Source organism: Gallinula chloropus (genome assembly GCF_964237585.1).
Source record: "Gallinula chloropus genome assembly, chromosome: 5".
NCBI classification, from domain to species: domain Eukaryota; kingdom Metazoa; phylum Chordata; class Aves; order Gruiformes; family Rallidae; genus Gallinula; species Gallinula chloropus.
Genome location: NC_140090.1, coordinates 78,144,447 through 78,162,610, shown reverse-complemented (window position 1 = coordinate 78,162,610; position 18,164 = coordinate 78,144,447). Strand labels below are relative to the sequence as shown.

At 43.7% G+C, this 18,164-nt stretch overlaps 1 protein-coding gene across 1 annotated transcript; it reads left to right on the top strand.

The window, feature by feature from the left end:
- The first annotated feature begins 209 nt into the window (after positions 1-209).
- OAT (ornithine aminotransferase) lies at positions 210-14,072 on the top strand. The gene is made up of 10 exons (XM_084264491.1): positions 210-284; positions 3,280-3,506; positions 4,395-4,619; positions 4,735-4,830; positions 6,535-6,662; positions 8,714-8,836; positions 9,879-10,007; positions 10,986-11,099; positions 12,175-12,319; positions 13,673-14,072. Exons 2-10 carry the CDS (start codon positions 3,308-3,310, stop codon positions 13,831-13,833), a joined length of 1,320 nt encoding a protein of 439 aa, XP_084120617.1. The 5' UTR covers positions 210-284; positions 3,280-3,307; the 3' UTR covers positions 13,834-14,072.
- The last annotated feature ends 4,092 nt before the right edge of the window (positions 14,073-18,164 follow it).

Genomic DNA, 18,164 nt, shown 5'->3' with positions numbered 1-18,164 from the left:
GCCGAGCGCGAGGGTGTACTCGCTAATCGGGAGCGGCCCGGCCAATGGGAGGCGGCCGTGGATGGGCGGGCCGGTGCCGCCAGGCGGTTAGCGGGGCAGCGGGGGGTGGAGGCGGTCAATCAGCGGCAGTAGCCAATCGGCGCGGGCGGAGGCGAGTCAGTCAGCCGGGCAGGGGCGTGGCGCGCAGCGGAGCGAGGAGCGGTGACAGCTGCCGCCGGCCGCCTCCGCCTCTTCGCCGCGGGCTCCGGGCCGACAAGCAGCAGCAGCAATAGCAGCGGTGGCAGGTACGGCGCGGCGGGGGGGGGCCCGGCTTGGGCCCGCGGGGGCTCTTCCTGCCTCCCGCGCTACCGTGGGGACGCTTTACCCCTCGTTCCGGCCGTTGGCTGCGCGGGCGAGGCCGGCTGTGCAGGCGAGGCCACGGCAGGCCCTGTCGCCGCGGGAGGCGTTGGGCTGCCCCATGGCGGCTGCTGCCTCCCGTGACGGGACTCTGGCATGGTCAGACCCGCTGTGGGGCTGCCCGCCCGCCCCGGGCGCTCTCGGTGTGCGGGGAGCCGGGGATGTGGCAGCCTCTCCCCGAGGGGTGAGCGGGCCGGGCAGCCACAGTCAGCTTTCCCCTCGGTGCCCCTCGTCAGCCCGGCTCCCGTGCGTGGCGGTGGCCCGAGGATGCCGTCTGCCTTGGCAGCGGCCTCGCCCTTGGCCGGGGGATGGAGAGAGGAGGCCGGTCGTTGACCGCTGGGTTTCCTGCGCTGGCTTATCTGCCGCTCCAGGGCCTGAACGCTGCCTGATGCGGTGCCCGTCTGCAGAGGGAGTTTGGCATATCCAGGCTGATCCCCCTCCCGCTGTAGCTCGTCCTCTGCAGCGCTCACCCCCTTCGCATTCAGCCTGCAAAGGCTGCAGCGTCCACAGCTGCTTCTGTGCTGCATCAACATGGACCCGGCGGTTTTTCCTGTATTTACTGACATATGTGGTTTACCTGTGGCTGTGTACCAGCCTGCGCCGGGGATTGGGGCCACACAACCAGTGACTTGACCGGTGAGGTCTGCAGACGCAGTGCTTTTGCTCAACAGTTGAGCGAAGTCGTTCCAGTACGTCTTACAGCTGTGCTCTGAGCAGCTTTTCTGTTCTGATGCAAGACCTTTTCCACTTGATGAAACGCCCTAGCTTCTGGTTCTGGTACTGCATGCTGCAGGGCATGATCATTTCTCACTTCCTCAGTTGGTAATATTTGTTTGTTTTTTTTTTCTTTCCCTTACTGTGCCCTTCCTCTTTCCTGAATTTTCTGTTCATCTTCTCATACCGATCATCAAACAGGTTTTTTTCCCTTTTAAAATCCAGATGCATCCATAATACTCAGCTCTGCTCTGTGTAATCATCTCCCACACCTCAGCTAAAATGTTGTGGCCTCACTAGCATGGTTTGCAGGGCATTTCCCCTCAGGGAAGCCAAAACCCTTTTAAAAATTTCTGAGGAAGATTTTTACAGCCTGAAAGAAGAACCTCAAATCAGTGATTTGTAATTCTTCACACAGAAAGGTAGCGCTCTCATACAGGGCAGATGAAAGTTTCATTTCTTTACAGCTTTCATTTCAGCAATGTCTGGAAAAGCTCCAAAAATACAGAAGCTTGGGGAAGGAATTTGCTGCTCTGCCATGGAGGTGTGCCAGGGGCCAGGATGTTACAGACCAATTAAACTTGAGGAGTTATGCAAGTTGTAGTTTTTAGTGGTGCAGCTGAGCTGAGTTTGAGTCAATTTTCTTTACACAGAGAAGTGTTTGTCTTTTTAATTTGAAAAAAAATATTTGAATAACTGTCTTGCATTGTAAGTATTAACACAGACAGCTAATATTTAACGGCACTGATGATAGCTGGTAAAATGCCCAGAGCTGAGAAGCAGTCGCTCATCTCTGGCCAGAATGGAGACTATTGACTCTTCCAAAAGACTTGGATGGCCTGGTGGATTTCAGTAGATGCTGAGAAGTGAGGAGCAGCAATGTAATACCTGAGAAGCCTGATGAAAGAAATGCCTGTCTGTTCAGGGTGACACATCCAGTGTGCAGACCTTTTCCAATACAAAGTTAGAATAAATCAATGACTTAATATTTCCATCCCTGCAAGCAGCCTGAAATAAACAGCACCCTTCTGTAGACCATCCCTGCATTCTCCTGTTGATATTTAATATATTTTGGATAGGTTTTACAGTAGGCTTCTGTTGGTAGGTAGTGTGGCAGCATCCCTTAGCTCTTCGGATTGCTGTGGAGGCTGCATTTGATAATCAGAGTATTTCTTGTCATCTTTTTGGACTAGTACCTTTAGCCAGTTTATAAACCTGATATTCTTCAAGATTAAAAACTTGAGCTTTGAGAACTTGGTCTTGCTAAGGCAATCATTGTTTCTTTGATGGCTTTCTGCTGTCCCCAGAGCTTGGTGCTGTCAGGAGGGCTTGCTTCAGCTGCTTTTAAAAAGCTGACTTAGTTTCCCCTTCTCTGAGATTGTTACATATCTTTACATTGATGGAGGTGAAGACACAGGGCAGGAATACAGGTGTGTTTGTTGTATAAAATTCTACCCTCAGATTATCCTTAAATGTTAACAGCACAGGCTTTAAGTTTTCAGGGGGAATCAGTGAGTTTTACTAAGAAAATACACAGTGATGTACCATTACATCCCATCTATTTTTTCCAGGTCTTAAAATGCTACTAACAGTGAGTATTTTAGATGCAGGTGGCAATGTTTTAACATCAAGAATGCAATTTATATCAAAAGGTCACATATTCTCCTTCTTAAAGCTGGCCTCAGTTCAATCTAATCTGTTCATCGAATTTCCTAACGTCAGCTAAACATCATTTGGGTCAGGTGCTGCTTTTTCCAGCATTATATTATTTGCTTTCTGATTTTATGACCAGGGTTGGCTTGTGGAAATCTTTGTTAGATGAAAGGGCATTTCAGTAGCACAAGATAAACTTCTCTTACTGCTGTTTATATGGATAAGTCTAGCCACAGTGAAAAGAAGGACCATTTACTGAAAAGCATGACTAGTTCATAGATTTGGCAAGTCACACCTTTTCATCTTCTTTCTGTTAGCCTGAGTGTGTGTTAAAAATAGAAAACAATTCTTCCTTGAAGGTAATATTGTGTCCATTTACAAGCTTTCTTGACTGAACTGGAAAACAGTTGAGGAACCTGTAATCCTGGCAGCAAAACCACTTCGATCACGTCTACACACTTCTTGTGAAGTACTCATAATGCTAATTATTAACTTGTCTGTTTTTTCCTTCCCCAGATCTATAGCAGCACACCTGAAGCCAAGAATGTTTTCCAAGCTAACCCGCTCTCAGAACATTGCTGTTCTCTGTCGAGGTGTCCATGCTTCTCTGACTTCTGCTACCTCAGTTGCTACTAAGAAAACCATTCAGGGGCCCCCATCCTCTGATTACATCTTTGAGCGTGAGGCTAAATATGGTGCCCACAATTACCACCCTCTCCCTGTTGCTCTGGAAAAAGGAAAAGGTAATTTATTTAGGTTTCCCTGAGTGGGGTGGGATCATGGCATAATGATTTTTGACCTTCTGAACCTGTATTTTGAGGGAGATTTAGATAGTTGATGAAGTAAAGACAGCTCGATACTGGTTAGTATTAGTTTTATCAACAGCTGTTATGCCTAAAGCTGTTGATAAAACTCTAATTTCCTTAAAATGATTTATTTAAATTGACATCTAAGTTCTGATAATTCAGAAAACTCAGCAAGAAAGTTTCAGGCAACTCTTTTTTTTTTCTGGTTCCTTGTGAGGAGAGTTTCAACATTACTGTGAACATGAAAATGTGCACTGGGCCCCTGTTTAACAGGTAGTGTGTACTGGTCCTGTATTGTTGCTTAATTTAAATCTACTCTGGTCTTTAAGGGCCTTTTCCACTCAATGGGCTAAATTCTATGGATTCACATTGAAATGTTGTCAGCACAAAGATTCAATAGTGGGTTTTTTATCACTTCATGTTTTGAGAGCTCAAAGCTGTTGAAGTTTTGAGACTATTTGGGTTGTCTTTTTTTTTTTTTTTATGACCTCCAGGTTTTATTCTTAATTGCAAAAGTACTCCCCTTTCTCATCTTTTTAGGGCCCAAACCAGGGACTTGAAGTACTATTCTCATATTATTTACTACCTTAGAGGAGCAGCAGTTTTATATGGAAAATGCTTCATCTCTTTCCTGTACCAGCTTGCTCCTCATGCTCTGTCAACTGATGATTTTCCAGTTAGAGTGCCTTTTGGGTGTGCCCTAGGGAATAGCAAGAATACAGCCTATATTTGCCCAGATTGTACTGTAACTCTTGGCTTAAACCATTTAGTATTGCCTCAGGTTTTCTTTTCTTTTATGTATTTACCATGCCTTTGCTCTTCTAGGTGTTTACGTGTGGGATGTTGAAGGTAGGAAGTACTTTGACTTCCTGAGTGCTTACAGTGCTGTTAATCAAGGCCACTGCCACCCAAAGATTGTCAATGCACTGAAAGCTCAGTCTGAGAAGCTGACCCTGACATCCAGAGCGTTCTACAATGATGTGCTGGGTGAATATGAGGAGTTTGTCACCAAAATGTTCAATTACAACAAAGTTCTTCCAATGAACACAGGTAACATGAATTGCTTTCCATTGTATTTCTTGCCTGTGGGGTTCAATGCTTGTGTAATACTTGGGGCTGCCTGGCTCATGTCCATGTGCGGTAATGCTGGTGCTTTCTGCTTTAGGAGTGGAAGCTGGAGAAACAGCCTGTAAACTGGCTAGGAAGTGGGCATACAGTGTGAAAGGAATTCCAAAATACAAGGCCAAGATTATTTTTGCAGGTATGTTAAATGTTTTGAGGTATTAAGGAAGAAGAGAGCTCTGGTCATGGGCTGTAGCACTCTCTTTCCTCTTGTTGCTGTAGGGATTACTCTGCAGTATTCCCAGTGTTTAATTTTGTGGGGGATCTTTTCTGATCTAAATTATTTTACAATTCTTTGATTTACAAATTGAAATTCATAGTTAAAATTATGGTTTCTAGGATTAGACTGTTGTTTCTTCTTCTGGACATTCTTTGAACAAATATATTTAATGGACAAATATATCTCTCCTTCTGCCTCTTGTGTGTGTATGTGTGTATATATATGTTTTGCTCTTCAGTCAATTAACTTTTACAAATATATCTCTCCTTCTGCCTCTTGTGTGTGTATATATATTTAAATACAAATATATTTAATGGACAAATATATTTAATGGACAAATATATCTCTCCTTCTGCCTCTTGTGTGTGTGTGTATATATATATGTTGTTTTGCTCTTCAGTCAATTAACTTTTACTCAGCACTTTCTCATCTTGAGTAGCTGAGTATACTCTTGATTATTATGATCCCATCTCAGTAACCACAATATTTAATTATGTGCTGGTAGCTGGAACAAAATAACAATTCTATCAGATGCCAGCATTTTGATTTAAAAAAAAAAGCTCTCTTAGGTATTTAGGGTCAGAGCAAAAAAATGGCTTTAAACATCAGTCTACTTGCTGTAGATTGATAGCAAGCCAATAGGAACCTGGAGTGGTAAGGTGGAGACAGTCTGCCCTCAGCAGATAAGGCTGCTCTGCTTCCTGTCATTCAGCCTTGGGGGCTTTGTTTCAGGACACAGAGGATTGCACTAAGGTAACCTTGGGCATGTGACTCAGCAAAGCCTGGCAGGGGTTTTCCTGCTAGGAGACACTGCTGTGGGGAACAGCATAACACTGTGTGCAGTGAGGGTTAGAACGAAGGGGTCACTGCAGCTGGCTACCTCACTAAGAACTGACTGCAGTGTTTCCACCCTCTGCCCTAAGATCAGAGTGACTCAGATTGCTGGGGGAAAGAAGAGGCTTGTAATGCTGTGAAGGTGTTGAACCCTTAATCTTCCTTAGGCTTATTAAGCACCTTATTAGTGATTAGCTGAGAGTATGTTGATTTAACTGAAATACTAAAATCAGTACATCATAGTCCTGGTGATGGTTGGCTCTTAGACATCATTTGAATGTTTCTGTATGAAGTAGTGCCATGCCACAATATTTTTACAAATATCTATGGGTTCTCCTGGAACTTTGAAATGCACAGAAATACGTTTTTATTTAATCTTACTGGCAGCTTTATTTTTAGGACCTAAATTCTGAGTGGTGTTTTTTCCTCCTGCATTTAATGAGTAATATTTATGTAAAAACTCTTGTGTCTTCCTCAAAATGGTGTTGCTTTCCTGAGTTTTCAGTATTTCAGACCACTAGCAAAGCCTATGGAAATTACTTTGTAGACTTGCCAGGTCTTCTAGTATAATTTGATTTCATATTTGATACTTTCTTTTGATTGAGCAACAAAATGCATTTATGACACCAGTGTAAAATGCTAACCATCAGCAGAAGGATGCTGATATGTCAGACAACTCTTAAAAGTATTACCAGATAGAGAGCACAATGCCCTATAAACTGTTCTGGCTCTTAATTTTGTAACAATCCCCTCCCAACCTTTCCCTCCCTTTTTAAATTTGTTTTTTAGCTGGGAACTTCTGGGGCAGAACCATGTCTGCTATCTCCAGTTCTACTGACCCATCCAGCTACGATGGATTTGGCCCCTTTATGCCTGGTTTTGAGGTGATCCCATACAATGACCTACCAGCTCTTGAGGTATTTGTCTCTTTCTTCTTCTGAGGAATCATTTTGCAGTGTTGCTTGGGTAAATAGCAAGGCAGGAAAATCAACAGATTATCCTTTGAAACATGTGCTTTGATGTGAAGATATATGTATGTAAATATATATCATAGAATCCCAGACTGGTCTGGGTTGGAAGGGACCCCAAGGGTCACAGAGCTCCAACCCCCTGCCACAGGCAGGGCCACCAACCTCCAGGCCTGGAGCTACACAAGGTTGCCCAGGGCCCCAGCCAACCTGGCCTTGAACACCCCCAGGGATGGGGCACCCACCCCCTCTCTGGGCAGCCTGTTCCAGCCCCTCACCACTCTCTCTGTAAAGAACTTCCCCCTAATATCCAATTTAAACAACTATATATATAATTATATGTAGGAAATGTCTGTAAATTTTGCTTTGGTTTTGATTTTCAGTTTTGCTTTAGGAGGTAAGAAAACAAACACTTGATGTGTTTCATTTCCCACATCACTGAAATCTTCAGGGTACAGAAGAAGAGCAGATAAATCATCAGGGAATTCAGATCAGTAGGATATATTCCAAAGCCAGGACTTGGGATTCTGAATAGCTTTTAGATTATCTGGATATCTTTCCCTGCTTTTCTCAGGAATGCTGTGCATCCTTAAAACCACACTAGGACAGTGTTTTGGTCAAGCTACTGAAACACTAGTGGTTCTGCTCTTCCCTGGCTCTTCTGAGATGTGTCCTGTCAAGCTGCTGGGGAGATCTGACCTCCATTAGTCTAAAATTTCCCACCCTCATAATGTGAGCTTAGCTATTAAAGGGTTGATGGTGCTTGAGGGCAGCCATAGGGTGCTGGATTTGGGACTTGGAAGGGAAGAGGTTTCCAGCCAAACAGTCCTGAAGTTCTAGGAACATTGGCATTGCCATTTCTCCATCCTCTGGGTACATCATCTTACTGAGTGACAAGTTTATTAGTTCTCTGTGCCTGTTGGATCTGCTTAGCACATGTGACTCAGCTGTGGAGACTGGAGGGTGTGTAGGGTGGAGATGCTTGTCTCACAGGTGAGGGGAAAGAAAGGACTCTGTGTTTTGTAACTGCAGTGTGCAGGGACTGTCTACGAGGGCATGGAGTGATAGGACAAGGGGAATGCTCTTAAGCTAAAGAGGGGGGATTGAGATTGGATATTAGGCAGAAATCCTTCCCTGTGAGTGTGGGGAGGCCCTGGCACAGGGTGCCCAGAGAAGCTGGGGCTGCCCCTGGATCTCTGGCAGGGTTCAAGGTCAGGTTGGATGGGGCTTTGTGCACTCTGAGCTGGTGGGGGTGTCCCTGCCCATGGCAAGGGTAGCACTGGGTGGGCTCTGAGGGCCCTTACCACCTGAACCACTCTGGGATTCTATGAAAACTTACTCAGGTTTGAACCTACATCAGGCTGCCTGTTGTGAAAGCTCTGTAAGGATTCAGTGGCTTTCCACCAACGTTATCAAGGCTCTGAATGGACCCTGGAGACCCGAAACTGAGATCCATGTCCCTCAGACTGATAACTGAATTGTTTGTGGGGCAGTGCTGAGACAAACTGTGGTAAATTCATGCTGGGAATCATTATATCTCTTGAGTCTTGTGGACTCCTAAACCTTTTAGAACTTGATGGTGCAAGGATTTAGCAGTGGACTTTGCTTTAAGGTGACAGAATTGTGCAGGGGAGGCTCCCTTCTTTTCTGTTTGAGGTGGACTGGGGAGGTGTTGAGCAATTGTTTGTCTTGTATGGGGCAACACAAAACTGAGTATATTTCTGCTCTGATTTCTGAACTGAGACTCTGAGTTTGCAGTTTTTAAGCTTTGTAATTTTCCAAGCAAGAACACCAGCTGATTTCTTTTGAAGCAAATAGTGATGGTGGCTTCTGTGTTGGAACTCAAATGGCACTCAGGCCTGTGTGAATATCATCATCATTGTTTGAGCTGGAACACCAGAGTTACAGCTAGGTTCTGCTACATGTTTTCATCTCCCTATTTTTTAAATTTAACTTGAATTGAAGGGTTTTCTTCTTGCCTTTTTATGTCTGTTTTACAGCGGGCCCTCCAGGATCCCAACGTGGCAGCTTTCATGGTTGAACCAATCCAGGGTGAAGCAGGAGTGGTCATTCCTGACAAAGGTTATCTCACCGGAGTGCGGGATCTCTGCACCAAACACCAGGTAAGGAGTTTCCCTAGAACAGGGTGGCTTAAACATTGCACACTGTGTTTACTGGCAGATCTTGTAAGGTCACCCTCATGTGCAAGGTACAGGGCTTCACATGTGATTAAATAAGTTCCTTTTCTTTCAGTGGAATAGGGTTGGGGTACTTCTATTTCATGTCAGGTATTACCAGGAAATACTTCTTAGCAGTGCACATTTTTCACTGCTTCTTACTGCTGTCACTGATTTAGCTTTCTAATTAACCTTCTTGAAACTGCATTTATTTTAAGTTAATTTAACTTTTAGTTTCTTGGGCCAGAAGCCAATTACTACAGTGGTTCTACCATGGCTGTCAAGGCACCTCATTGCTGGAGTGCAAAGCACTAGTGAGAGCTAGTAACAGTAATGGGTCACAGAATGGAGCACTGGAAGGGTGGGAAGGTGTGTTTGTATGCATTTCCATGTCCTTTTGTTGTCTGTGTCCCAATAGAATTCTGATTCTTAATTTGTAAGTCTCTCTATTGACACATAATTAATAAAGTTTACTTCATTATTGCTGCGATACCTTAGAGATACTTTACAACTAGTAGTACGTGACAGCAATGCAGTTTAGGGGAACAAGGTCAAAAGCTTGGATTTAGGTTCTCAGAGTTATTTAGACACTTGTAGGCTGATATCTGAGTTGCTAAAACAGCATTTTTCAGAAGCTTCCAAAGGTCATTGTACAAATGATACATCAGGAGTAAAGTCAGGCAAATCCTAGCTTTTTGGAAATACAGACTTTGATTGGATGGGGTCCAGTCCTGTGTAGACTGTGCCTTACTTAGAGAAGAATACACTAAAGATGTCAGAGAGACATCTTCAATTGTTAGTATTTTTGCATGTCATAGAATATGTAAGCCTCCAGAAGGTTTAGAGGAGGTGAAAATTAGTGTAATGCAGCTGGATGGTCCTTACTTACTGCAAGCAGCTCTGCTACATTGTTGGAACTGAGTTAGGGATGGGAGTGAACATCATTCTCTGTTACATCTGGAGTTTTCTTCTTCTTGTCTTTGTCAAGGTTCTGTTTATTGCTGATGAAATACAGACTGGGTTAGCCAGGACGGGGAAGATGTTGGCTGTTGACCATGAAAATGTGAGACCTGATCTAATTCTTCTTGGCAAGGCCCTTTCTGGTGGCTTATATCCTGTGAGTAACAAAGAAACACAAACAAAGAAATCTGTTGAATGATGATTTTTTTAGGAATCAAAGAAATTCAAATCATTGAATTATGATTTTTAAGGAATGAATTGAAATAATCGAATAATGATTTTTAAAGGGATTAACACTGGAAGTCTGCTACTTGGAAGGCAAGCAAATCTGATGGTTGCTGTGCTTGGAAGTGGGTGTTGAAAAGACTTAACTGTGATTTATGACACATGTAAGTGTCATATGACACAAGAGACACGTAAGACTTGACTTCTTAGTGCAGCAGGTTACAAGACATCATCATCTTTGCCTGATGATTTTTAGGTGTTTTGGCCCTTGTCAATTAATTGAATAAATTTGGTATATCTCTTATTTTCTTCAGTTCGGTGTTATCAGGAAAGTAAGTGTCCAGCAGTCAGCCTTTCATACTGGGGCCACTGGTACTCACTCTGGAGAGTAGTTTATCACAGTCCTGCTGTGATGAATTTCTGGATGGCTTTTGTAGAGGGGAAAAATCACAAATGTTTATTGAAACATATGAAGTTCTTTCTGCAGGACTGGCATGGTTTCATTTGTTTAGCACACCACATGACTGATTTTATCCTCTTTGGAGGGACTTAAATTCCTGCTGATTAGGCTGGAAGTTAAACCTGCCTTGATCTATTTTGGCCGATTGAAGCTATTTCTGAGTTGTTAAACAGAGTATTGAGGCTTAAACTCTTGAAATAATATTCAGTTTGGAGAAATGCCCATAGTTAGATGTTTGATGTTACCAGTATGGCTGAGTGTGTTTAAAGGATTAAGCTGTTAGGTGGTTGTCAGCTACGCTGTCCACTAGACTGGGAATGGAACTGTAATTTATCACTGCCATGGAAATAACCCTTTTTGTGAGCCTTGAGGAAAAGCTTCCTTCAGAGATATTCCAGCTTACTGTCCTGTGTTTGTGTGTACATGAATTGGCTGACCTTCCCACTCCAGGTCTCAGCAGTGCTGTGTGATGACGAAGTGATGCTGACCATTAAGCCTGGTGAACACGGGTCTACATACGGAGGAAATCCCCTCGCGTGCCGCGTTGCGATAGCGGCACTGGAGGTGTGTGTGGTGTGAGAGGGGGTTGGATCCCAAAGGAAAAAGGGGGACACACTGACATGGGCTTTGCTTAAATAAATGATACAATTCATTCTGTTACGAGTGGAAACCTGGCTTTAGGAATGGAGAATTCCTGGTGGTTTACTGTTTGCATAGGCTGCTAAACAAATTCTAAAGCCTTTACTGGAAATGTGTGTTTTGTGGTCTTAATGTCTTAGAATCATAGGATGCATTAGGTTGGAAGAGACCTTTAAAGGTCTAATCCAGCCTTTGTAGTGAGCAGGGACATCTTCACTAGATCAGGTCACTCAGAGCCCCATCAAGCCTGATCTTGAATGTCTCCAGAGATGGAGTCTCCAGCACCTTTCTGGACAACCTGTGCCAGTGATCCACCACCCTCATACTGAAGAATTTTTTCCTAATATCCAACCTAAATCTTCTCTTTCCTAGTTTAAAACTATCACCCCTTGTCCTACAGCTTCATGCAATAACCAACTATAAATAATAAACAATCTTAAATAACAAGCAATAAACAATCCTAAATAACAAGCTAAAATTTATCTAGGGGAACTTTCAAGGCACCTATGTAAATCTAGTGAAACAGTGTCACTAATTACAAAGACGTTTTTGAATTGGCTTATTTTACCATACCATATTGCAGAGACTGCTGCTCTGTGGTCTTGATGACATGTATATGCTACTGGAACTCAAACAGAAGCCAATAAAATGCCTTGTCCAGAGCCCATATTTTAATTACTCTGTGACTGCATAATTGACCACTCTTAATCCAAGTCACTCAGCCTCATATGTTGGCCTGGACAGATTGAGCCTTCAGAGGTGTACTATTTTACTTGGAAATATTGGCAAATGAAAAGCAGTTCATTTAGAATAAAATCTCAAAGTGATTAGTGTTTCTTGTAAACATGAACTAATAAAGGCTTAACACTCATCTGCCTGGAAGTGCAGCCTCTGTAGTGACACTCTGGATGCAATAGTATTTGTTGGCTGCCTGTTCCAGCATGGTATGTAAAACAAATGCAGTGCTCTTCAACTGACTGTAGGTTTCACCTCTCTTTAGGTAATTGAAGAGGAAAACTTGGCTAAAAATGCAGAAATCATGGGTAACCTACTACGAAATGAGCTCATGAAGACACCATCTGATATCGTGACTTCTGTAAGAGGAAAAGGGCTGTTGAATGCAATTGTGATTCGGGAGACCAAAGGTAAGGAAATCTAATCAACTGCCCAGTCATTGCATGGAAAAAAGTTTTAATTGAAATGCAGAGTATCTTGGTAGAATATGGGGAATGGCTTATAGGCATCATGTCTGGGTTCAGATCTCGGCTATGGTACTGGAGTACCTACTGAAAACTTATTAAAAATAGGGGTTTTAACTAAGTCTGAACAATTTATTTTTTAAAATTGAATATTTTATGATTTGATAATGTTCAGACCTTATGGTGAATGCAGCTCCCAACAAATACCCTTTTGTCTCCTCAACTGAAGAAGATTAGCCACATCTGCCAGCTGCTAAGGCTGGTTGTTCCAGGATAGCTAAAAGAGTATGGTGATTGCAAGAGGGCACCAGGAAGGAAAAAGCTAATGATTGAGAACAGTTTCTAGGGAGCAACACCTTGAATTATATCAGAAAACTTCTAAGAAGTCAGAGCAGACAGTTATTTTTCTCTCTAATGTGATGAGGAGGTGTAAGTTCCTAAGATGAGCACATGAAGCACTGAAATGCAGGTGTAAATGTGACCTTGCCTGCAGTCCTATCCAAACCCAACCTCCCCTTGTGTGGTTCCCTCTTTTATTACTATGTCTAGATGAGCACTCAGCTGTGAAGGAGCAAAACTCAGTGTGCAGGAGACAAACCTGGGAGTCCCTTCAGACAAATTGCAGGCTTGCAGGTGTCTTGCATGCTCACTGCAGATTCCAGGGAGATACTCAGATGCTCAGAAGCCACCGCTTCATTTGTAAACACACTTCATCTTCTGGCAAACAGTTTGTGATGTGGCCCCATGTACCATGTGCTGCGACTGTGGCACTTCCTGCACTGTAATCTAAGTCATCCCTGGTATAAAAAAACCAGGGATGTCCTGGAAAGAGTCCAGAGGAGGCTATGAAGATGATGAAGGGCCTGGAGCATCTCCCCTGTGAGGAAAGGCTGAGTGAGCTGGGGCTGTTCAGCCTGGAGAGAAGAAGACTAAGGGGGGATCTTATTAATGTTTATAAATATCTTAAGTGTGGGATGCAGGGGGAATAGGCAGCCCCTTTTCAGTGTCTGTGGGGATAGGACAAGGGGCAATGGCTGCAAGTTGGAGCACAGGGAGTTCTGCACCAACATGTGGAAGAACTTTTCCCCAGTGAGGGTGAGGGAGCCCTGGGACAGGCTGCCCAGGGGGTGTGGAGTCTCCTTCTCTGGAGAGATTCCAGCCCAGTCTGGACGCCAACCTGTGCAATATGAGCTGGGGAGCTGCTTTGGCAGGGGGGGTTGGGGCCTGATGATCTCTGGAGGTCCCTTCCAACCCCTACAGTCCTGTGATGCTGTGGTTTTCTTTCCCCTTGGGCTGCAGACTACGACGCCTGGAAGGTGTGTTTGCGGCTCCGTGATAACGGACTTCTCGCCAAACCTACTCACGGGGACATCATTCGTCTGGCTCCACCACTAGTGATTAAGGAGGATGAAATAAGAGAGTGCATTGAAATCATTCATAAGACCATCCTGTCCTTCTGAACAACCAGCTTTGAAAGTGGAGCTGCTGACTGACCCGAGGTGGTGTGCTGAAATCTATGCGATAAAGGCCTGCTGTCGAAGCAAGCATCTCTCATAACTTCTATCTAAGAGGACTTAACTCTTCAAATGTAGCTATGTCTTTAAATTATAATGGCTCTGAAGAAAATAATGAATGATTTTTATAGAGCTTCCAATCTTGGAATACTTGGAAATAAAGCGAGGAGGTCCTGTTCAGCTAGTCACCTGCCTACTGAGCAGTTAAGACAGAATGCTTGAGGGAAGATTCTGTAGAAATCTGTTAATTGTTGAAAGTCTTGGCCAAAGCTTAAAGTGTAATTTATATATATTTTTAGGAGGGGGGGGGTCTTGCACTCTCATATGACTCTCCAAAACATCACTTTTGGCATTTTTGCCCCTTTGCAACCTGTCTTTAGAGTGGAAGCACTTGTCATTATGGATGAATTTCTGTTCCTTGTTTCTAGCTAGAAGAAAACCTCTAACACTGAAGGTTTGACCAACTGGATGTGATGCTGGAGAACTTGACAAGCATCGAGCTGTGTTCTGTGTGTAAAATACTTTGATTGTATGACAAGAGATGCTGTTTTCAAGCCTGGTCTTGGTGTTTGGCTTTGCAATCTTGTAAAATAGATCTAAGCATATAGATCTGTTTTTACTGTTACCAAACTTTCTATAATCTGGATGTTTATATTAAAACATGCCTTGCATTAAAAAAAAAACCCAAAACCAACATCCCAGTGTGCAACTAAAATGCAAAGTGTATTCAAAAATAGCAAAGCCTCACAGAACACTTGTAGCTGCTTCTGCCCAGGGGCACAGCAAGTGCTGCTGTTGCAGCCTATGAATTTTTTATCAATCTATAAGGAATCTCCTGCTCTGTTTTTTTCCCAGGGTCAGTGCTTCTGTGCTGCCCTGCCTTTGGATGCTGCCAGTCTGGTATACTGTATGAAGCTGTAGAGTTGGCTGTGGTCCTTGTGTTAGGCTGTTTTCTTGTATTTCCTAACTGAGCTGGCTTTAGCTGAGCCTAAACTCTGATTAACCACCACTAATGCACAGTGTTCCCTTTGGCAAGTGTAGGGGTTAAATGCAGTCACATGTGTGTAATTGGAAGTGGTAAATAATCCCTTGGTATTTTAAAGGCAGCTTAGTTTATGGGAGTGAAATAGTCTGCTGGTTAGGGTCACAGAGCTATTTACCTCAGGGGATGGGGGGTTTTTTTGAGGCAAAACAAATAGTCATCTGCTGTGGCTGATTTCAGTTTGGAAAGGCCTCACTGGTGTGAGGGTAGTGTGTCATGGGGGCTGTGAGGAGAAGGAAAACACACAGAAAGATGTTGCCTGGGAAGTTTGGCATTTCTGAAAGCTGTGCTTATGTAAAGGAGTGAAATAGCTGGGATGATAATCACTGAAATAATAATAACTGAAAGAGACCATCATGTAAACAGCATTTGCTGGAGTCCTTTCAGGGACTTAAAGGGCAATCACCAAAACATCCTGAGCCAAAAAGTGTATTTCTGTAAAGTAATAGGGCTAGCAAGGACAAAGGACGTGCTCAGATCTGTTTCCCTGCCCCACTCAGAGCTATGGCACTGCTTCCCTGCAAGGGCTGGGGGGCAGAAGGCTCCAGACTTTGCTTTACTGCTTCCCAGCCTTTGCCAGTGTCCTGCCACATTCTGCATTTCTCTCTTGCTGCCCATTTGTAGTGTCAACCAGGCCCCAGAGAACAGGTTATTTTCCTTCTCTTCACATACCTAAGGTGTGTCATCGCTCCTGTTTCACTCCTTGGTCCTTTCTTGGTTAAAATCCTAACTCTTTCCTGAGGGGTAACGTTTTCTCTGGTGTTCTGTGCCCTCCCCAACCCAAGTATGGCAGGACTAGCTCACGTGGCTCACATGTTGTGCTGTAGTTTATTCCCTGGTGCTGTGGTTTGGATTTTCCCCCAGTAGCATATTCTTACCTCTCAGCCTGTGCTCCCAGACTCCCTTTGTCCAAACTGCTTGGAAGAACAAAGAGCTTTGAAAACCTTTCCCCTGCATTTTTCATTGGTGTAATTAGCAAGAATTACATGCATGTTGAATTCCCTGCTCTAGTGACTTCCATCCTCTATTGCTGAGAATTATTTCTCTGGCTTCCAGTGATCAGTGTGAGCTCTGATCTTGCCCAACCCAGTTTCTGGTTGCAGATTTACTAGCCTGAGACTGCTCAGAACTTGACCAACTTTCTCTCTCTCTACAGCAGACCATTGCTGACTTGTTTCTGCCCCTTTGTATTCATCTTATGGTCGCTTCATTAATCCAGTTTCTTTGTAAGTTTATAAAAATGGAGGTATGTACAGCTTTTCTGAAGACAAGGCAAAAGCTGTCATCCCAAATTACCCCTCTTTAATGATGGGGTAATTGAGGAGCATTCTGGTTTAACCTGGAAGTTCTCACTTGCTCTCAACCCTACAAGTTTCCCATAGCCACAAGCTATGGGTAAGGAACGTAGGGGTGCAGGACCTGCCTGAGCAGCTCAGAAATTCAGGAAGAACTGAGAATGACAGCAGCTCATAGGCACATTCAGAGCTTCAGTACACATCACAGACAGCCAGGGCCCTAACAAGGTGCAGTGGCAGGTGGTTCTCACCTTCCCTATAGGCTATGGGAAAGATCACCTGCCTTGGGTGTGCTGAGTGTGGACATGTTGTGAGTGTTTTGGGAAGGAGGGGGCAAAAGAAGGGTTTGTTTTATCACTGAAAGTGTTTCTTTGTCTGCCACCTAGCCAGCATAAACTGGGATTTGCCCAGTTTCTCAGTGACCCCAATCAGATGTAGCTGACTGTAAAACTAACGGGCTTGTAAATCAGTTCTTGTTGTCTGGGATTTTAATTCAGCCTCAGAAATTTTCTCCAGGGCTTTCATTAACAAAAAAAAAGTGTAGACAAACTAAAGTGTCTTTACCTGCTCAGTGCCAGAAAGTGCTTTCAGGTTTGTACTTGTTCCACTTATTGCTCAAGTGTGTGTAGCTCTGCCAGATGCTGATCCTGAGCAAAGTTTAATTTGGAGGAGGCCAAACTGAAAATCATTTACAAATTAGTGTAATATATACTCTGAAATGTGCAAAGAAAATGTTTAAGACATTTCATAAAGTATTATGAGCTTGGTTTTTGCATCACAGCTTTATAGGAGGTGAAAAGTGAGGGAAAAGGAGCTCAGAGAATGCCCTTTCTGTGCCTTCCCAGTGCTCCTCAAGGGCTTTTCTTTCCACATATTCCTTTGAGATGAGAGTGGGGCAGGTGGCATTTCTTTGATGATACTTTTTTGCTGGTGTAATTGAAATATCTTTTTAAAATGGTACTTGAAGGAGCTCTGTATTCCCTATCCAGAGGGCTCAGCTTTCTTTAACAAGCACTGCACAGCAGTAAAATTGTTTAAAGATATCACATATATATCTACAAAATGTTACTTGAAGCATTTGGAGGTAAAAGCTTCATCTGTCTCCATCCCATTGTGAAGTACCTTCTGATGTTCCTTTGCATCAGGCATATGAAATGCTTTTCTAAATGAATGGTGACTCTGCACTTGGTGCTGTGCAAACACAGGGAGGGTTATCTAAGCACCCAGGAGCCAAACCAGCATTCCTCAGGCACCCAGGGCAGCCCTTGGCCTCACTGGAACCTTTGTTTCCACAAATAATGCCCAATTGTGCTGGGTGCCTGTGGGCTTTGGCAAGAGAGGTGTGCAGGGGTTTTTTGGCATGAAATCGTGGAGAATATATATATATTTTCATAATAAATACTAATTACTCAGTTTATGGATAAATGTAAATCAAGATTTAAAGGCAACATGTGAAACACAGACAGGCAAGAGCCTCCTCCTCCTCAGAGGGGAGACAGGAAAATGTATAATACAGGTTTTCCTTCTTGTTTTCCCCCTTCTTTCCTGCTCCCAGTCTTGGGAACCACCCTCCTGACACTGTCCTTTGTCCAGGCTGCTTTTCAGCTGTAAAAAAAACCATGAATTTGTCATCAAATGGTATTTTCTAAAGTTAAAAATCCCCCAAATAGATCCCTTAATAGGACCCAAATGCCTATCAGCCTCCTGGGAGAGAGCTGCACATCTTAAGCCTGTCAGACGTTCCCCTGATGAAGCAATCTCTGCTTTGTTTGTCATGTAGCAGCAGTGTTGGTGGATTAGTTAAGTAGAAAAACAGGCATTAGTTGTGGCTCTTATGTTGGGTTGGGTTTTTTTTTTGGCTGGAGCTGCTTCTTGTTCCCTTCTCTTCCATCTTTTTGGCAGCAGATGGAGCCAGCAGCTCGGCGTTAAGCTACGAGCTT

What these genes read in the sequence shown, in the direction of transcription:
- OAT (XM_084264491.1), top strand. Translation starts at nt 3,308, where the DNA reads ATGTTTTCCAAGCTAACCCGCTCTCAGAACATTGCTGTTCTCTGTCGA. An exon ending in GGCCAAGATTATTTTTGCAG is followed by an intron (nt 4,831 to 6,534) that starts GTATGTTAAATG and finishes TTTGTTTTTTAG; the next exon opens with CTGGGAACTTCTGGGGCAGA. An exon ending in ATCTCTGCACCAAACACCAG is followed by an intron (nt 8,837 to 9,878) that starts GTAAGGAGTTTC and finishes GTCTTTGTCAAG; the next exon opens with GTTCTGTTTATTGCTGATGA.